At 40.1% G+C, this 20287-nt stretch overlaps 1 protein-coding gene across 4 annotated transcripts in view; it reads right to left on the bottom strand.

The window, feature by feature from the left end:
* sh3tc2.L (SH3 domain and tetratricopeptide repeats 2 L homeolog) overlaps positions 1 to 17477 on the bottom strand; it is a 79780-nt gene extending 62303 nt beyond the window's left edge. Inside the window, exon 1 of one of the 4 annotated variants that reach the window (XM_041586202.1) lies at positions 16956 to 17477. In XM_041586202.1, the coding sequence (XP_041442136.1) occupies positions 16956 to 17163 (208 nt within the window). In that variant the 5' untranslated portion in view covers positions 17164 to 17477. Of the gene's footprint in view, positions 1 to 10151; positions 10307 to 16955 lie in introns of those variants that run through there. The other 3 variants (XM_041586204.1, XM_018252157.2, XM_041586205.1) reach the window with 3 other exon arrangements.
* Between the last annotated feature and the right edge of the window lie 2810 nt (positions 17478 to 20287).

Raw genomic sequence — 20287 nt, 5'->3', positions numbered from 1 at the left:
AAGCCTGAAACCTGAAAATCCGACATCTCAGACCTGCTGAGGTCCTGTATAAGTCAATGGTAGAGGCACCTATCTCAATTTAAAGTTTTAGTGGTCTGCACTGGGTTTAGCCCAAAAATTTGATTTTTCTCTTTTCGGGCAAAAACTCAAAAAATTCGATTGCTTTGGGAAAAAGCCCAAAAGGATTTGAGCGATTCAGGTCTCCGTTTGATTTTATCGAGTTTTTCCTCTATCCGATTAAATCAAGTTTTTTTATCAATAAATAAGCTAAAATCGGGCATGGGAGTTTGGTCATGGTTTTTTCTAATAAAATGTGAGATAAACTCAGGTTCTAGTAAATACCCCCCTTAAACACCCACCCTTTGGTAAAAGGTATAATAGGTCCCTCCTATTCAAACTCAAGTCAGCTGTAAAGCTTAGTTTTCATTGACTTTCTAAACAATGTAGATTAAATCCAAATTACCGATATCCATTTCGTCCGCTTATGTTATCAGAACCAAATCCTTACCAGGCCAAATAGCTAAATAATGCCTTTGAGGAATTCATTGCTGTCATGCAAGGATTCTGACTTCCATCATAGTTCCAGTTAAAGGGGTGGTGCACATTTAAGTTAACTTTAAGTATGTTACAGAATGGCCAATTCTTAGCAACTTTTCAATTGGCCCTCATTTTTTCCTTTTTATAATTTTTGAATTATTTGCCTTCTTGTTCTGACGTTTTGCAAAAAGTGAAAGCCACTTGCAAATTGTCTCAGAATATCACTCTCTACATCATACTAACAGTTAATTTAAAGGTGAACAACCCCTTTAAGAAGCAATAATGTAAAAGAGCCTGCCATTAGAGAAGACACCATGCTTGCCAAAGAGTCACGTCCTTAGGTCCTTGTTGCATATTAGATATAGTTGGCAGATTCTTATGACTACATCACTAAGTGCTTATTATCCCGGAGCGGATGAGGGTGCTGGGAAATGTAGGCCCCAGAGGGCTTGGCTCATGAGTTTCTGTCAGTGCTACTGGGTTTCATCTGCAAGATGTGGCTAAAAGCAACAGATAAAAAAGAGCTGAGCTCATCCGTACAAGCAGACCAAGAGAAGGCTTAACTTGATATCATGCTCTGCTGACCATAAACAGACAGGATACTGGTGCATAATGATGGTGCATCTATAGTCTGCCCCATACAGCAAACTGTAAACGCACTTAGCTAAAAACCATTCAACAGAGCTACCTGGGAAAGTATGCAAGGGCTGTGCCTTTTATTTTGACATCCGATGTGCAGAAACAAATGGTAAAGTTCATGTCTTTCTCAAACAAAATCCATCAAAGCTCAGATTTTCCCATCCTGATGTAGCATTCAGCAGGAGCTTTTATCATCTGACAGGCAGAACAGGGTAAATGAACATTAGATAATCACTAATTCCACACAAGGGTGATAAAGAATATTTGGATTGGTCATGTTCCAGTTTTACAGTCATATTATTTGAAAAGCTCTGCTTAACTGTGCCGGGAGAATACAAATACATTGTAGCAATGCTGATATGATAAAGGAACATCTCATTGTGCTGTATAACACGTAGGGAATTCAACTGAAACAATAACATGTCTTGATACCTACATAGAGAGGCATTTGTGCCCGCTACATTCCCAATGTTAATATTTTTATTTAGTTATTACGAGACATGCACTGAATAACAACTCCTTTGTGAAAGATTACTGAACCAAATCTGAACCCTAATTTGCTTGTGTAAATTAGGGGAACGAGGGGCAAAGAGAGTGTAAAAAGAGTAAAAAAACGTTTGACTTTTGTTTGCCAGGCACTTGGATTCGTCCAAATCCGAATCCCGATGAAAAAGGCAGAATCTTGGTCGAATCCCGAACCGAATCCTGGATTAGCCCCTAATGTATTGACTGAATAAAAGAAATGTATCTGTTAATGGATAGAAATGCAGCACAATGAAAGGTGATGCGTTTATGCCTCCGCAGTGAGGGGAATGTCTTCAGAATAATGCAAGAGTCATATTGAATGAGTACAGAAAACACAGATGGGTCACTGACCCCAGCGGCCAAAAAACTATTGCTCTGTGAGGCTACAATTATATTTTTATTCAGGCCCTCTCATATTTATGTTCCAGTCTCTTATTCAAACCACTGCCTGGTTGGTTGCTAAGGTATTTTGGACCTTAGCTACCAGAAAGCTGCTGAAATGCTATACTGGAGTGCTGCTGAACACAATGCACTAATTGGTAAGTCCTTCTTTCCCCTCAACCTGCTAACCTCATTATGCTTCATTGCGGAAAATTCTAACCTTAATCAAACAGGACTATAGAATATGGTGGTATTGTTATTATAAAAAATGACTTTGTATTCAGAGGGCCAAATAGACAGTGACTCATCACAGGAACATGGATTCAAGTCATTCTTATAAGGAAGTGAGCATTGTGACTATAACAGGGTAGGTATATGAGATTCCCTATTTTTATTGGCCTTTATTTGGTTTTCGCAATTCTTTTTTTAAACAACACTTTTTACCATGAAAAAAATGATACAAATAAACAAATGGATTAAATGGCTATGCATATTGACATCCACGTGCACAAATAATAATCATACATATATTTCCCACCAGTGATCTTGATACAATGATAAATGCAGCTGCAACAGCAGAGGCTAGGGGGCCGTTTTGGTGAGGTATCAACAATTAGGGCAGGGCCGCCATTAGAAATCACGGGGCCCCATACAACAACATTTTTGGGGCCCACCCCAGCCCCAAGCCAGATTCCGCCCACTCTACATCACAGTTAAAAGACCACCCAGACATCAGCGCTACAAAGGTTACCCCTTGGTGGCAGGGGCCTATAGAGTATTAAAATAATACATTGGTAGCCAAGAAAAAAAAAAAACCACACACATTGGTGGTCAGAGGAATTGAACTCGTGGCTTCAGGACTTCAACTTCGCCTCCTTTCGTGACTTTGGGTCTTTTCGCCACTTCAGGACTTCAATTTCGGGCGTTTTCGTGACTTCGGGTCTTTTCGCTGCTTCGGGACTTCGGCTTCGGTTATTTTCGTGATTTTGGGTCTTATCGCTGCTTCGGGACTTCGGCTATTTTCGTGGCTTCGGGTATTTTCGATGCTTCGGGACTTCGGCTGTTCAACACTTCCGCATTCGAGACTTCGGCTTTTCGTCACTTCCGCATTCAGGACTTCAAAGGAGTCAAGGGGCCCGGCTCTTTCAAATGTTCAGCACTGCCGGGCCCCCCTTCGGGCTTGGTACACTCTTACCCCCTGTGCCCCCCTGATGGCGACCCTGAATCAGGGTGCTCATTTATGAAAAGTAATGCAACTAGCAAATGCAATGTACATAGATGCATCTTCAGACGTTGCAGGTAGGCTACTGAAAGCTGGTAACTACACACCTCCGGAGACCCCTGTAGCAAAATCTGGTCTGGTACTTTTAGTATGATGCAGAGAGTGATATTTTGAGACAGTATTTGAGTTATTTAGCTTTTTATTCTGCAGCTCTCCAGTTTTCAGTTTTAGGAATCTGGTTGCAAGGGTTCAAATTGCCCTAGTAACCATGCATTGAATTGAATAAAAGACTGGAGTATGAATAGGGGAGGGCTTGAATAGAAAGTTGAGGAATAAAAAGCAATAACAAAACAGTTGCAGCATTACAGAGCATTTGTTTTTAGATGGGATCAGTGACCACCATTTGAAAGCTGGAGTCAGTAGAAAAATGCAAATAATTAAAAAAAAACTAATAAAAATAATTAATGAAGGCCAAATGAAAAGTTGCTTAGAATTGGGCATTCTATAACATACTACAAATTAACAAAAGGTGAACCACCCCTTTAAGTTAACGTTTCATATACTATAGAATGGCCAATTCTAAGCAATGTTTCCATTGGTCTTCGTTATTTTTGTCTTCTTCTAACTCTTTCCAGCTTACAGACGTAGGTCACTGACCCCACCTCAAAACAAATGCTTTGTAAGGCTACACATGTATTGTTATTGCTACTTTGAATTACTCCTCTTTCTATTCATGCCCTCTCCTATTCATATTTCAGTCTCTTAATAAAATCAATGCATGGTTGCTAGGGTAATTTGGACCCTAGCGACCACAATGCTGAAATTGCAAACGGGCAGAGCTGCTGAATGAAAAACTAAATAACTCAAAAACCACAAATAATAAAAAATGAAAACCAATTGCAAATTGTCTCAGAATCTCACTCTCTATCTCATACTAAAAGTAAACTCAGAGGGAAACAACCCCTTTAAAAAATGAATGCCATTTGCAGTTTGTCTTTAGATACCAGGACCCTCATGCCAGTAAAAGTTCAGGGCAAGGAAACTGTAATTCAGATAAACACCCCACAGTGAATATAATTGCTTACCAGCCCACTACTTTTCCTCTGAGCACTGTGCCACCAGCTTCACAAATTTCTCATGGATCCATTATGGCTGTCCAGGGCCACTGGCATGCGCATTACAGTTACATTTCCAATTTGACTCTACTGCTGACATGTCGTTTGTCCAATATTCTCTACTCGATACTTGAACGGACATGGACAGCTCCCAGGGATCCATGGGAAAATGGAGGCATAGAAAAGTCAAAAAAGTAAGTTTTAGGGTGACCGAGTCACAGGTATTGCCTGATAACCCAAGGCAGAGTATTAACATATTGTTGATGTTCTCCAAATTATTATACAGGAACCTGAAAGACTTAATAACAATGTTTACTAAACGTACAAATAGGATTACTAATTGCAAAGTTGGATAGCAATGTGCGTATCGCATACCACTTCAGCTGAGTCATATTTCAAACACACATGAGGCCATGTGGATGAGAATTATGTATAATCAACACATTTCACAGTAGGTCAGGACAATATTTTTTTGTTAATATTAGACTGTGATGAAAGTGCAGACCAACGAGTTGAAATAAATCAAAAATACTTTTGTTTTAATGTCTGGCCAGCATATTACACAAGCATCAGCAGTATCTAGATACACACACACAGATAATTCTTCTTTTCTCTGTAATGAAATTACAGGAACTCCTGACAGAACTATTGAAGGTACAGAGTGCTCGTTAGGATTCTATTACATCCCCTGCGTCAACCAATAATCTCATCTCAGCACACGGTACACCAAATGAGATTATATGATGTACTAATCATATCGAAAACTATCATTCAGCAGTTAAGATGAAAGGCCTAAATATTAACTCTGTGTAAAGACAATTTACTCGGACAACAAATGGCTTAAAGGGGGATGTATAACTTTAGAAACAGAACTATTCACTTCTATAAATGGCCTGCAAAACATGGGAAGATGCATTTAAAGCATGTCTTCATACGTAAACTGTGATCTTGTTGTCCAGTGCTACTACGCATTGTAGCTACAAGCTAGCAAAAATGGGTATAAACTTAGTGGAGAACAGGACAGTGTCAGACTGGGTACCAACAAGCTCAGGGTATTTCCCCCGGGCTACCAGCAGGCCAGACCAACGCTAGAATGGAGCCATAGTATATAAAGCAGACACAGCAGTATGCACTCTTAAAGGGGTTGTTTACCTTTGAGTTAGAGAGTGATATTCTAAAAAAAATTGCAATTGGTTTTCATTTTTTATTATTTGTGTTTTTGGGGTTATTTAGCTTTTAATTCTGCAGCTCTCCAGTATGCAATTTCAGCAATCTGATTGCTAAGGTCCAAATTTCCCCCGGCAACCACGCACAGATTTGAATAAGAGACTGGAATATGAATAGGAGAAGGACCGAATAGAAAGATGAGTAATAAAAAGTAGCAATACATTTGTAGCCTTACAGAGCATTCATTTTTAGATTGGGTCACTGACCCCCTGTTTGAAAACTGGAATGAGTCAGAAGAAAATAAACGATAACAAAAAAAAACAATGAAGACCAATTGAAAAGTTGCTTAGAATTAGCCATTCTATAACATAATAAATGTTAACTTAAAGGTGGCACCCAACCAATCCATCTTCACTAAATCAATGTCTATTGACACGCACATACTAGAGAAGACTATGAATTTCAGAGCAAAATTTAGTGCAGGGCCAGACATGTTTTTTGTTTTTCTTCAATGAGAAAAGATCATATTCGTCGCTATGATGGCCCCTTTGGTTCCGATGACACAGGAGTAGTTGGAAACCCCGTAGCTCCTCACTTATTTATGCTCTGGTTTTCCAGCAGATATTTTTTTTTTATTCAAGTAGTAGTTTCAGAAGCGCTTGTTCACTTGCTGGTGTAAAAATCCAGGACTCATGCTATTTCCATTGTGTGAATACAGGTATGGGATCTGTTATTCAGAAAACCGTTATCTGGAAAGCTCCAAATTACAACAAGGTTGTTTTCCAAAGATTCCATTTCATTGAAATAATCCAATTAAAAATTATTTCCTTTTTCTCTGTATCAACACAGTACCTTGTACTTGATTCCGAACTAAGATATAATTAATCCTTATTGGAAGAAAAACCAGGCTATTTGGGTTTATATAATCTTTACATGATCCAAATTATGAAAAGATCTGTTAACCGGAAAACCCCCAAGTCCTGAGGATTCTGGATAACAGATTCCATACCTGTACCATGTTCCTTTGTGACTGAATACTATATTCACGTGGGAGTGTTTCCGCCTTTTCTGCTGTGTTGAATTTGGGTGGCTTTGCTTTAAACAGAGCATTCAGCCCTTAGTCATCTTTATTAAATGGAAAGAACAAGCGGAGAACGAGTGTATACATGTGTCTTACAATCGCATCACCAGCTAGACAGGAAGCCAAACAAATTATTTTGGGAAAGGCTTGCATGTAACTTTTCCGAATTCTCCAGGCACAGGATAGAGGGCTTGGTACACAGCCTTTCTATTTGACTGTGACATGTAGGAGATCAATTCACTGTGTGTCTTTGGGGGTTTTTACTAAAATCTGGTTTATCGAATATTTTATTTTAAAAAACCACAACCAAACTCCCATGCCCAATTATAGCTTATTTATTAATTTACAAAACTCAATTTAATCAGATAACAGAAAAACCCAATAAAATCGAGAGAAAACCTGAATTGCTCAAATTTTTCTGGCTTTTTCCCGAATTGCTTTGAAAATGTCGGATTTCCAGGCTAAACCAAGCGCAGACCATGAAAACTTCAAATTGAGATAGGATACCTCTCGCACTGACTAAGTGTAGAACTACATGGGCGATATAGGTCCGATCCGATGCCACGCGACGAGAAGTCAGACGTCGGATGCATTGGAAATAAGGTAAGAAATAGATATGTCGGACGAAGTCGCAGCATGCATCCGTCATGACACGACTGTCGGATGCACGCTGCGTCTACATCCAACATTCCTACAACTTACCTTAACTTCAGCGCATCTGACTTGATGCCAGCGTTGCGTTGCGTAGTGTTGGATCAGACCTAAATCGCCCATGTAGTTCTACCCTTATACAGGACTTCTACTGAGATGGAGGATTTTCGGATTCTGCCTTTTAGCAGCATCATTCGAGTTTTTTTTACCTCTAAAAATGAAATTACTAGTGAAAATTGAACACTTGGATTATAATAAATAACCCCCTGTGTGTGCAAAATATACATTTTTTGTGTGAGTAGTGTCTGCATTGTAACTACTTACTGTACCTCAGAAGCATTCCCTATAACCTGTAATAGCACAGAACACCTACAGACAAAATAGGTGTCGCTGTTTCAGTGATCTATATACGGTAGTTAAAACATAAAAGGTCAAGAAAGTCATCTGCCACACATGTACAAAAAACAAATAGAACCCTACCTATACCTTCATACTGTACTGTTTAAGGGAAAATACATGGAAGACAAACAAAACTTATAAAAACAGGATGTATTTTTCCGTTAACCCTCTCCTTGCCGAGCATACATAGTTACAATGCAAGTTAGGTAGAACCAATCCTGTCTAACCCTTCTGCAATACTGCAATACAGCAAAATAAATCTGTGTCATAGTCAGAAAGGGGTTAAGAACAGCCAACTGCAAGTAACACAGCTAAACAATTGACAGATGTTTCCTTTTTGGTGTTAAAATCCTAGGCTGTAGCAAACTTACCTCAGTTGCACGCTGTTCCATTCCCTGTTCTGCCCTGTTATTCAGAATGCTACCCATGTACCTGCGGACATTATGATATCTCTATTCTAACACAAACAATGATTTCTAAAGGCGGAACTGTCATTCCAAACATAATTGTAGAGATCAATAGGGAGGGGGGGAATATGTTTAGCCCTTTGCAGTAACATTTACAATTAAAAGGCAAGCACAATAGATATATATATATATATATATATAATTACAGAGCATAAACCATAAGATTTTTACCTATACCAATAAAACTCCCAAAAGACTCCGGTTATTGGTGGGAGCTCATTTAGAAGCTGGAGGGTTGCAGGATTGGACTTGCATGCTTTGTACAGGTGAATCAAACTTTGGTTTTACACATGGCTCACATGGAACACCACAGTGCAACATATCACAGTATCCGTGGTAAAATGGTGGGAAGGTGCGAGCTGAGATCCAAATATCTAGACAAAGTTTGCTTCATCTGTACGTCTAAGGGCTTATTGATAAGAGTTACATTCCACCTGCCAATGGCATATCTAGATGTTACTGGGCCACACAGCAAAATAATTTATGGCCCCTAAAATATCCAGAGATTATCTTGTTTTACCAATATATATTGAAATTATTCATTAATTATGACCTCATGGAGCCCCTTATTCCTCCTGCACCCCGACAGGTGCAGGGCTTGCTTCCTCTATAGTTACGGCCCTGCCACCTGCGTTTGGTGGTTCCCTACGGCAGAGTGAATACAAAGTCATTGGAAAGAACGGGCTGCATTGTGGTGGAACGTATAAAGGGTCCACTGCAGGAACCACAGGAAGAAACACTCGTGTGTGATAGGAATAAGGCCAAGGGCAGATTGAGGGAAGCAGATCCACTCCATGCCCCATCTAAGGTTGCCACCTTTTGCTAACTTTTTTACCGGCTGGTGGGGGTCGGGTACAAAAAGGGGTGGGGTGTGATGTCAAAGGGGCGGGGTTGTGCCATAAAGGGGCAGGGCCACGGCGAGGCCAGGACAAAAAACGGAGGAAAAAGCTAAGTTTACAGGGGATTGGGGGCGGGCCGAGGGGGTATTTTTAAGGGTATTACAAATTTACCGACAGGTACATTGCCTGTAAATTTGTAATACCGGCCCCGGCTAGGCCGGTAAAATACCGGCCGGGTGGCAACCCTAGCCCCATCTCCATTCATTTGAACCGCTTGCATGCAGTCACACGCAGCAAGAGCGTAGCGGAGGTCGGCCTAAAAATGCCTGCTTTCGCGTATTTGGTCCAACTTCCGCTCCACTGCATGGGAAGTTGTACATATATTATACATAAGTCAGTGGAGATGAGGCATGGAGCAGATCCGCTTCTCTCAGCCTAGGGTTGAGGGCTCCGTATGCCCTTGGCCTAATGGCACACAGGGAGTATTTATAAAAACTGGGGCACTTGGGCAATTACCCAAAGCAACCAATCAGATGTTTGCTTTCATTGTTTTCCTTGCAGCTGGCTGGGAAAAAAAATCTAATCACTCATTGGTTGCTATGGGTTACTACCCAGGTGCAAATATGGCCAGTGTTTATAAATGTGCCCCAGGTCTTTAGTCTGCCACTCAAGTACCGGTCACACAACTGTACTCTAGCACACCATAAAAATGGCTCCCTACCTACACAAACTGTATGTGCACTGCTTTCACGTGTATAAGAAACATTGCCCATGGATATATTCTCCAGCAGTGCAAGCGTTGAATAAAGCCCCCATGTGACCCAAGTTTCATTTTTTCCATCACCACTAAAACCACTCCTCGGATTCCTCTCTCACGCGGGAAATAAAGTAAAAAAAAAAAAGTAAAACAGCGAGTAAAGGTTTAAAGTGAAGTAGTTGTGGTGCATGAGGAGAGCTCAGGTGGAGGAGAGATAACAGGCCGTTGCTCTTGCTACAGCACTGACTGTCATTAGGCGGGTGTCGCGCTCTGATTCGCCTGTGCTCGCTCTGATCTATAAATAACGTAGTGAGAGGCGCAACAGGGAGGCCAAATCACGGATATGCAAACAGACTGGGACGTTTCCTTACCCGAGCGGGTTGTTGACGTTTGATAGAAGTCCCGGGCTGAGAGGAAAGTCCTGTCAGGGTTGAGGTGTATTTCTGAAACTAAGTGGAACAGGCACAGGCTCACGGAGTTTGTAGGACTCTCCCACTCCCTCCCACATGGGAGGAAGGAATGTCTCAGTTCCTTATCGCACTAGTACCACAGAGAACTTTACTTGCCATGGATTGCTTTCCCTAATCCGTGTTCAGCTCTACATGACCTCTCCACTATACAAATCAACACACATTTTAGGGCAGAGCCAGAGACACACGAGGAGATTCGGGGAGAATAAGTCGCCCGCTTGGCAACAAATCGCCTCTTCTTCGGGCGACTAATCTTGCCTCCCTGCCGGCTAGAATCTAAATCGCCGGCAGGATGGCACTCGGGGCATTTCGTTTTGAGGCAACTTCGGGCAACCTCGGAAGAGGAAGCTTTCCGAGTGCCTTCCCGCCGGCGATTTAGACTCTAGCCGGCGGAAAGGCATTGCGGGGAGATTAGTCGCCCAAAAGAAGAGGCAATTTGTCGCTGGGTGACTGATCTCCCCCATATAGCATTGTGTGCCTCTACCCTTACACTGCTTCTGTTGCTTTTGTCCAACTGCAGAAAATTATTTTTTAGCATCAGGTTGCTGATGATCAGCCATATTCGAACATTTTATGTGCCAAATGGTGATGCTGTTCTTCAGTTCTTGAAGTTTGATCATTTAGATTGAAGGCCCAAATAAACAGAAAATGAAAAGGTTTATATGCACATATATGGACACCTGCATGAAATCTGTCCATTCAGCCTGCAAGTTGATTGGATTGCATAGGGTCACAGCCAGGTTGGTATATTACTGTAATATGTTATACCCTAAGGCTAAGGTCACACTGAGCGATAAGTTGCCCGCAATTTTTAAAAGAAAGTCGCGGCGACAAGGCGATTGCCTTTGTGCAGAAGGAAAGTTTAGAGCGACTTTTACCAGGAAGCGATTATCATCCCATAGTGCTGTGCGCTACGTCCATACGCTGTTTGTCTGTACTGGTACGGCCTCTCGTAGCGTTGTTACGTAGCGCCTTGACGTCAGCGCGAAAATTTCCATATTATCGTGGCTTCTATTCTTTGTGTGTGTGTTTGTTTGTGGGAGATTTCTGTGCTTCTCTATGTACATGCTATTTCTCAGCTATCGCTCCAAAAAGGGTCTCTGCGCGTTTTAAAGCTACAGGCGATCTCAAATCAGGCTGTGTACATATTATCTTGCAATTTGCATGAATTTTGATGTGTCGACAAAACGAACGACTTGGACTCGCTTTTAAAAATCGCAGGCGACTTATCGCCCAGTGTGACCTTAGCCTTAAACTGAGCCCCTGTCCCAGGCCCTGACTGGCAATCTGTGGATTCTGGCAATGCCAGAGGGGCTGCTGTAATGTGCCATAGACAGTCACTATTAAGTGAGCTGGTGTGGGGCTGTTAAGGTCTCTGTTTACTTAAAATGCCAGGGTCTGTTTTGAATCCTAGGCCAGACCTGCTCAGGCCCACCAACTGCCTTAGAACCACACTAACTTACCCTTTTCTCTTCCCCGATCTCTCCTTTATCTGCCCTTGGCCCATCTGTTGTATTATAAATCCACCCTTTGATATCACTCCTCCCCTTGCGCAATGATCCCACTCCCTTTACATAGTAGACCTCCTTTCTTATGTTCTAAGAACATTTTAAAAAGGTAGCAACACTAGTTGAACTTGATGGCCGTGGTGATGTAGAATTTAAAAGGCTGGGAGGAGAGAAAATGATAATTAATTACAAATTTACTTGCAAGTACATTGCTAGTACACTTGCAATACAGGCCAGGTGGCAAGCCTAGTATTGTCCAGTATATTATAATCATTATTGTTAACACATACTTATATTCCACAGCGCTGTTATATGGCAACGTTTAACCTTTTCATCCTTACTTAATTTGCACATACACCCTTTTTGCTTTAGGCAAAAAATTTATATTTTTAAATGATAAATGCATTGTCTGTTTGGTTTCTGTCTCTAATATGTAATAGAAGGGGTGCAGTACCAGTGCAACAGAACCATACTAATTAGATCTTTTATCACAGACAACATGTAAAAAAAAACACATTCAGTTCCACGTGCAGATATGGGAGTCTGCAAGAACTTTTCCAGGGAGGAGACAAAGTCATAAACTCAAAAGCAACCTGTTTTCCCATAGTCTATACAATCACAGATGTTAGGGTAGGAGACATCATTTGTAGAAAGTTAAGTTCTTGGCAGAGACACCTACAGGTTATATCATCTGATCAAAGGGCATGTAATATTTATGAATATAAAATTGCCTATTGTGCTTTTCTAAGCAATTTACATTCTTGTTTTTTTCAGTTTTAAAGTCTATTAAGTTGTTTAATAATTGCTAATATAATTAATTTTGTAGCAACAGTGCCACCTGCTGGTCACTTCCTCTGACTGTACCATCAGAGAGAGATATATTCAGAAAGTAAACAGAGAGTTCTTCTGATGATGCTCTGCTCAGGAAAAAAAAAGAAACAGTGCAGTGATTTAGTTTCTGCTGGCAAATTTACCCTCAATTTAGCCTCTTGTGACAAAGATATTGTACCTTATTCCTTCTCATCATTTCAGAAAGTGTTGACCTTGCATAACAATGCTGCAATCAGAGAGCACTTTGGGTCAGAATATTGCAAATAATAAAATACTGTAAGTATTTTATTTTTGTCTAATACCTATGTCTGGAAGCTCTGCCACATATTGCAGTGCAAGCAATGCAAGACTCCTGGGGCAATAAAGGGTTATAAAAATAACTGTACAAATGCAAGCTCTCAACCAATTTTCATACTACAGCCTAATTGCTACTGATGTACTCTCTGCATTGATTTTTTTACAACTTGTTTTTTTTAGATTTTCCCTTTTTTTCAAACCAGTTTTAGTATTTCTTTAAAAACACATCAACTTTTAATTATGGTATTAAAGGACCACAACACCCAGAAATTTCCAACAGACTTGTGCTTTCTGCTTAGTACAGGGAAGTCATGGTTTTATGGAATCTGTGCAGGCTATTAGGGAATCTGGGGAATCATTGGCTTGCCATGAGCTCATTGTTACTAGGCAACATTCCATCTTGCTTATTGTAAGGGGACTATAAAGCAATAGGAGAGTTATGGGGGATAATAAGAAGGGATATGGTAAGACAACCTACATAAGGGGTTATTTATTATGTTCAAAAGTGCAAAAAATATGAGAAACCTAAGCAAAATACAAGTGCTAAAAATATGAGCATTCTGTCCTCATAATTGGAGCACAGAACCCGCACAATAAATATAATGTTGCCTGCTTTCCTGCACTGAATTTATTTATTTAATTTATTTATTTAACAGGCAAGGAGAGGCATATAAGTATCTCCTCTCCCCTTGCCAGTTCCCTAGCTTGTGCATTAAAGGAGAAGGAAACTCATTTTACACTCGGGGTGCCAAAAGTTAGGCACCCCAAGTGATTGAAGTTACTTTCCTGACACTATAGGGCAAAGGTACTTTCAGAAGACAACTGTACCGACCTGGGGTTCCTCCACTGAGCACCACGGAGCGATCCTCCTCTTCTTTTTTGCTCTTCAAATTTCCTGGGGCAGACGCATGCACAGTAGAACAAAATTGCTGGCTTTTTCATTAAAGTTTGGCTTTTCGCTCTACTGAAAGAAGTAGCATGAAGAGAATCACTCTGCGGTGCTCGCTGGAAGAACCCCCGGGCTGATAGGAGCAACTGCCCAGGTAAGTAAATATAATCACCTGGGGGTGCCTTACTTTTGGAAGCCCCAAGTATAAAGACCACTTCTGTGGTCTTTATACAAACTAGCATAAAACTGCAACCAGCACAAGCAATAGAACCTAGGAGTGAAATGCAATACATTTAAACAGTTATCTGTACATCTTTACATTACACAAAAATTAAAAAAAAAGGGCTGAAAATGAATATTAAATGCTATTTCTGGGCCATACAGTGTAAACTGGTGATGTGCGGGTTGAACCCTATAAATGTGGTGACCTGCAGGATTACCACTGGTTCAGTTGGTTCGGGTTGAAATTTGACCAAGTACACTCATCTACTGCTCCAAAATATTCCCTGTCTTGGAACCAGAGGCTCCTGCTGAAGTAGCAAGAAGGTGTGGGTCCTACAATAACAACATTTTGCAGGTTATGGTTGGGTGCAGGTTGAGTTTTTTCCTGACCCGCACATCACTATTATTAACATGTTTTTGTAGTTCAGTACTGACAGATTTGTCACTTGCAATCAGTTTTCCAGTGAGAGGACATTTTTTTCTCATATAGTCGCCCCTATATTTGACATGGACTGACTTTTAAACGAAGCCCCTCTCTGTTATGGTCATATATGAATTTTCCTTCATGGTAAACAAAATGTATATATTTTTTTCTCCCTGTTTTGTAAGATATGAGAGGGAGATTGGTTGTGAATCCTTCTTAAAATCTGCTGGGGAAAACTAAAATAGATTTAAATTACAATTGTCAGAAACCATTAGTTCATCTAAGCTCGTCAAGGCACTCATTTTTAAAAGCACATCAAGTTCAAACGCAATTTTGAGCCATTAGCAACATTAAAGAGGAATGTAAATTCATCAGAGCAATTCTTTTTATCCTAAATGGGGCTTCCTACTCTACTGCCATTGAGATGATGAATCGCATTGAGTACATTCAGACCTCCATGCATTGCAAGTTCTATGTATCCTACCTTCTTTCCATCCAAAATATTATTTCTGGCCATAGATCCTCTTTTGTTTTGGTGTTAAGTAAAAGAGCAAGGAAGCAAAGTGCTCTAGGCACACATAAATGCACAGAGGACACATCACGTTGTACATACAGCTCTGATCTATCTCTGAGTCTGTTTCATAGCAGATATAATGTCACAAATATGCTAATAATTTAGTCAGAATACTGCACATGTGCACCCACAGAATCACACTTACTGCAGAAGGACTTTACCCTAATCAACAAACATTTTAATCAAAAGGGAATCTGGAAGAAGCAGGTACAATGGGCAAATTGCAGATGTGATAGTTTTATGTCTAATGTATTCTCGGATCACAAAGCAAAAGAAAAATTTCTCCCAATCAATATAATGATTTTAGTGACGTCCTGTAACCCAAAGGAGAATTCAGTCTATAGCACTAATGTGCCTTAATCCACTCACAGTTATTAAGAAAATCCCAGACTTCACAAATTAAGCCTGAAAGAATTTAGATGCAGAGTGTGTTCAGATTAGCACTTATGCAGAGTGGAATGGTTCCTTAGTTAACCCTTTCATGAGCCTAATGGCACACCAGTGGCATGTAAATGGTTAATGTGTTGTACCTTTTTAGTTGGAGCCAGGAAAAATGAGTTTGTGCTTTCTGTTCCCACAGTAAGTGTGGCCCTAGATTCAGGATCACTTGTGGTTACATGCATTGCATTAAAGCTTCTGGACATGTTTCAACCTCAACTTTGAGTGCCATGTTCAGCCTGCACAATATACATACCTGAACCTGTAACACCATGCCAAGCTGGACCTTAATCCTGCCCTGATAATATTAATTTAAGAACAAATAAATCAGAGATTGGCAAATATGTAGTTACCATCCATAATGATAGCTAAAAACCTGTAATTGCAGAGTGCAATGTGTTCTCAGTCTAAGCACATGTTTGAATCATGGGAACACATCTCTAAAATTACTTGTAAGCAATGTTGCTATAAAAAGCAGATGAAACACAGATGTGTGTGTGTGTGTGTGTGTGTATATATATATATAAATGTGATATCGACATACTGTAGATGAAGGTGGCACAATGGTTAGCACTATCAGCAAGGTGTTTGTATGTTATATCTATTAGGTGAATTGGCTGCTACAAGAACTGAACATTGTGTGTATATCACTAATGTGGGCTTCAGATTATAAACTCCACTGTGGAAGTGACTGATGTGAATGATGTATAACCTCTAAAAAGATCTGCAGAATATATTGGTACTATATTAGCAAAGACTAGATAGATAGATGCTAGATAGATAGGTGATAGATAGATAGATAGATAGATAGATAGATAGATAGATAGATAGATAGATAGATAGATAGATAGATAGGCAGGTAGGTAGATAGATAGGCAGGTAGATAGATAGATAGATAGATAGATAGATAGATAGATAGATAGATAGATAGATAGATAGATAGATAGATAGGTAATAGATAGATGATAGATAGATAGATAGATAGAGACAGATGATAGATAGATAGATAAATAGATAGATAGATAGATAGATAGATAGATAGATAGATAGATAGATAATAGATAGATAGATAGATAGATAGATAGATAGATAGATAGATAGATAGATAATAGGTAGATAGATAATAGGTAGATAGATAGATAGATAGATAGATAGAAAGATAGATAGATAGATAGATAGATAGATAGATAGATAGATTTACATTAAACCCTGATGACCTCTCCCAGATGAAAATGGGTACCTGTGGAATTTAGTAAATGGGAAAAATAGGATTACAACATACAATTCAATACATATGCACACTATAAAGTGTTTGCGTTATTTATCCTTTTCAGTGAAGATGTACATTAGAGCACCAGCTAAATGTTGACCAGGCACTTACTCTAGGAGTGTTGTTTAAATGGTATTGATGATCTTATTTCTTCTGGTGTCATGTAACAGCGCAAGCAGCTGTGCAATGTAAATGTATGAATGTCATTCTCTAGTATAACTGCCCATCTCCACATGCATTATATACACTTACCCAGTGCCGAGGCATGTCTTTTAAGACTTTTCCTAATGAAGCTTTTTGCATTTTCTGTCCTTTTCATGATTTTCTCCAGTGGTGAGTGGTGCGCAGTAGACCAAGATGATGTACTTCTGGCATAGCTATCGTTTCTCAATAACCTGGGCACTCTGATTAAGGATCCCTGCCCTTCCATCTGTTTTCCTCTGCCATTAAAAGCCAACATTCAAACTTCTTTTAAGTCCCAATCTGCCAACCCTCTCCTATTCCGTCACTCTAGAGTGGGAAAGCATCCAGCTCTCAAGCTTCCATCCCATTTCCACACATCATCAATTATTGAAGTAAAAATCAATAACAAAACAAGGCATGTCTACCAAGGGACAAGATCGGGAGCTGTCAAGGCTGACCCTGCTCAGTACGATGAAAGATCCTGATTGGCTCAGACTGACCGAAACAGAAAAAATATCATCTCAGTCAGCCCTAGTTATGAGGGGGACGAGAACAATGGGGAAATTAGACTCAACCAATGTTCAGCCTCTATTTCTCCTTTAGCCAACAACTGTTTCACCAGCAGGTCAGAATGTACAGCATGAAACAGGCATGTTTTGTACACAAACCCAGCAAGCAGAAAATGTTAAGCCTGTTGGAGGAATTCTGGGGGAGGGATACTTCATCCGAAGGAATCAGACAGTAAAACAGGTATTTACCTGCATTGCTGCAATAGCTGCTTAGCTTTAAATTTAGCTCACTTGGCCAGTCTGTCCAGTTTATTACGCCACAGATCTATGTACATAAGATAAGTTGCCAGTGTAAAGGCAATTTGGGAAAAGCTGAGTCAGTTGTGAGGCAAGCCAACACATAGGCATTTTACTTGCAGAATTGACAGGATTAAGAGGAGAATGTATTGCAGAATGAAGTCGCCCAAAGTTGCCTCATGAGGAAACTTCGGTAACTTTGGAAAATGAAGCGCCGCGAGTGCCATGCCGCAGGCGATTTTTCATTCTAGCAGGCGGAAGACAGGGGGAAGCAGTTCAGGTAGATTAATCGCCCCAAAGAAGAGCCGATTAGTCGCCGGGTGACTAAATCCCCCCCGAATCTCCCAGTGTGACCTTACCTTCAATTTGATGATAACAAAACTTGCATAAATGTATGTGCCAATAGCTGCTAACAAAGCTGGAGAGACCAACTCAGCAGATTTTAGAGGCTCATACAGTATATCTACATATGAATGTGATGGGGCTATATGAACGTATGTGATTATTGCTTGTACTCTGCACTTATTAGGGCTTAGGTAGGGGTGTGTGGCATTGTGTGGTATATTGTTTGCCATCATGTGGTTGAGAGTAACAGATTAGCACAGCAGCAACAGATGTACCCTCACCAAGCAGAGAATAAAGAGACACAGTCATCCACAAATTCAAATATTTTATTTGTACCAGGAAATACAAATATTACAGGAAAAACCTGTAATATTTAGCAAATTAGTGTTGAAATATGTTACATTTGCAGGGACCCTGGGGTTAGACATTTCTCAGGCATTTCCCCTTTTGTAGTTTTGGACGACTAAAATCGTCCTTTAATTAACCCAGGCAGCTATGTCCCTTTTCCTGGGTTCATACTATTTCAAGATTTTCCCACTAGGTGGCAGCATTTAAAAGTATAAAGGGGTATATAACCCATGTGCTCAAGGTCTTTCCTGGGACCTCACCGCTGAGAGATTGTTACAGGCCCAGGGTTACAGTTGTCAAGACTTATAAAGATTATTTAGTGATAGTAAGTGTTATCATAGTTGCTCTAAGAGCAAAATGCAGGCTCGGGAAGGTAGTGCGCAGCTTCCGCTCCAACGAGGAGGATGAGAGGATGAGTGGGGTTAGGACTGCCTGGTATGTGAACCACTAGCATATCAACTTCAGTGCATGAGTTGAGGACCAGGTAGAGTGTCAAGACACAAGACCCCAGGCTGAGGACCCCAATGAGCGGCACTTAAATCAGAAGTGTGGTAATGTATACACTGTTTATTTCACCCTTTAGATGGATTAGGATTTCTGCATCTGACTTTGCAGTGCCTGAAGCGACTGTGAATATTTCTACTACCATGTTTCTGTTAATAAACCAGTTACTATGCTGCAAGAAAACCTCTCTGTGACTGGGTCCTTTGCTACACAGAACAAAACAAGGTACCGGGAGTTGCTGGGAGTTACTCAGTCAGGAACAAGTGAGTCAGTGGCACAATACAAACAGAAATAGTCCTGGTCACACACTATAATTCAATCAGTGTTGTAATACACATTATTTAAATAAATATAGTCACTTTTTCTAGTTGCATAAGGATATACCGTATTTAATTGTACTGAATTCCAGAATTCTGTAAAGCAGAAAATTAGGTATTGTCAGTTGTTAGTTCTAAATCATTGATTGTTTAACATTACGTTACAGGACTTTGATATAAGGGAACAAAAAGGTTTTTAGAACATTGGCTTTTTTTGCTTTAGAAAGTGCACTTAAATATACACATATTCACACAAATACATTCTGGCAGTATTCCAGTCTCACAATTGGTTGTATTAGCACATGTTTATACTCATGTGAGCAGTAATGCCACGCCAATCATGTTACTGGCCATTCACACACCAGGCGTAACAGCCCTTGCATCCTATAACATATATAATACTTAAAGGGATACTGTAATGGGAAAAAAAAAAATTTCAAAATTAATCAGTTAATAGTGCTGCTCCAGCAGAATTCTGCACTGAAATCCATTTCTCAAAAGAGCAAACAGATTTTTTTATATTCAATTTTGAAATCTGACATATTGTCAATTTCCCAGCTGCCCCAAGTCATGTGACTTGTGCTCTGATAAACTTCACTCTTTACTGCTGTACTGCAAGTTGGAGTGATATCACCCCCCTCCCTTTTCCCCCCCAGCAACCAAACAAAAGAACAATGGGAAGGTAACCAGATAACAGCTCCCTAACACAAGATAACAGCTGCCTGGTAGATCTAAGAACAACACTCAATAGTAAAAACCCATGTCCCACTGAGACACATTCAGTTACATTGAGATGGAAAAACAGCAGCCTGCCAGAAAGCATTTCTCTTAAAGTGCAGGCACAAGTCACACATAACTTGGGGCAGCTGGGAAATTGACAAAATGTCTAGCCCCATGTCAGATTTCAAAATTGAATATAAAAAAATCTGTTTGCTCTTTTGAGAAATGGATTTCAGTGCAGAATTCTGCTGGAGTAGCACTATTAACTGATGCGTTTTGAAAAAAACATGTTTTCCCATGACAGTATCCCTTTAACATTAACATTATAACAATAGTAGAATAATAATATAACTATGGAGGC

Source organism: Xenopus laevis, chromosome 3L (genome assembly GCF_017654675.1).
Source record: "Xenopus laevis strain J_2021 chromosome 3L, Xenopus_laevis_v10.1, whole genome shotgun sequence".
NCBI lineage: Eukaryota > Metazoa > Chordata > Amphibia > Anura > Pipidae > Xenopus > Xenopus laevis.
Note: the sequence above shows the minus strand (reverse complement) of the source record. Positions and strands in the feature narration are given on the sequence as shown.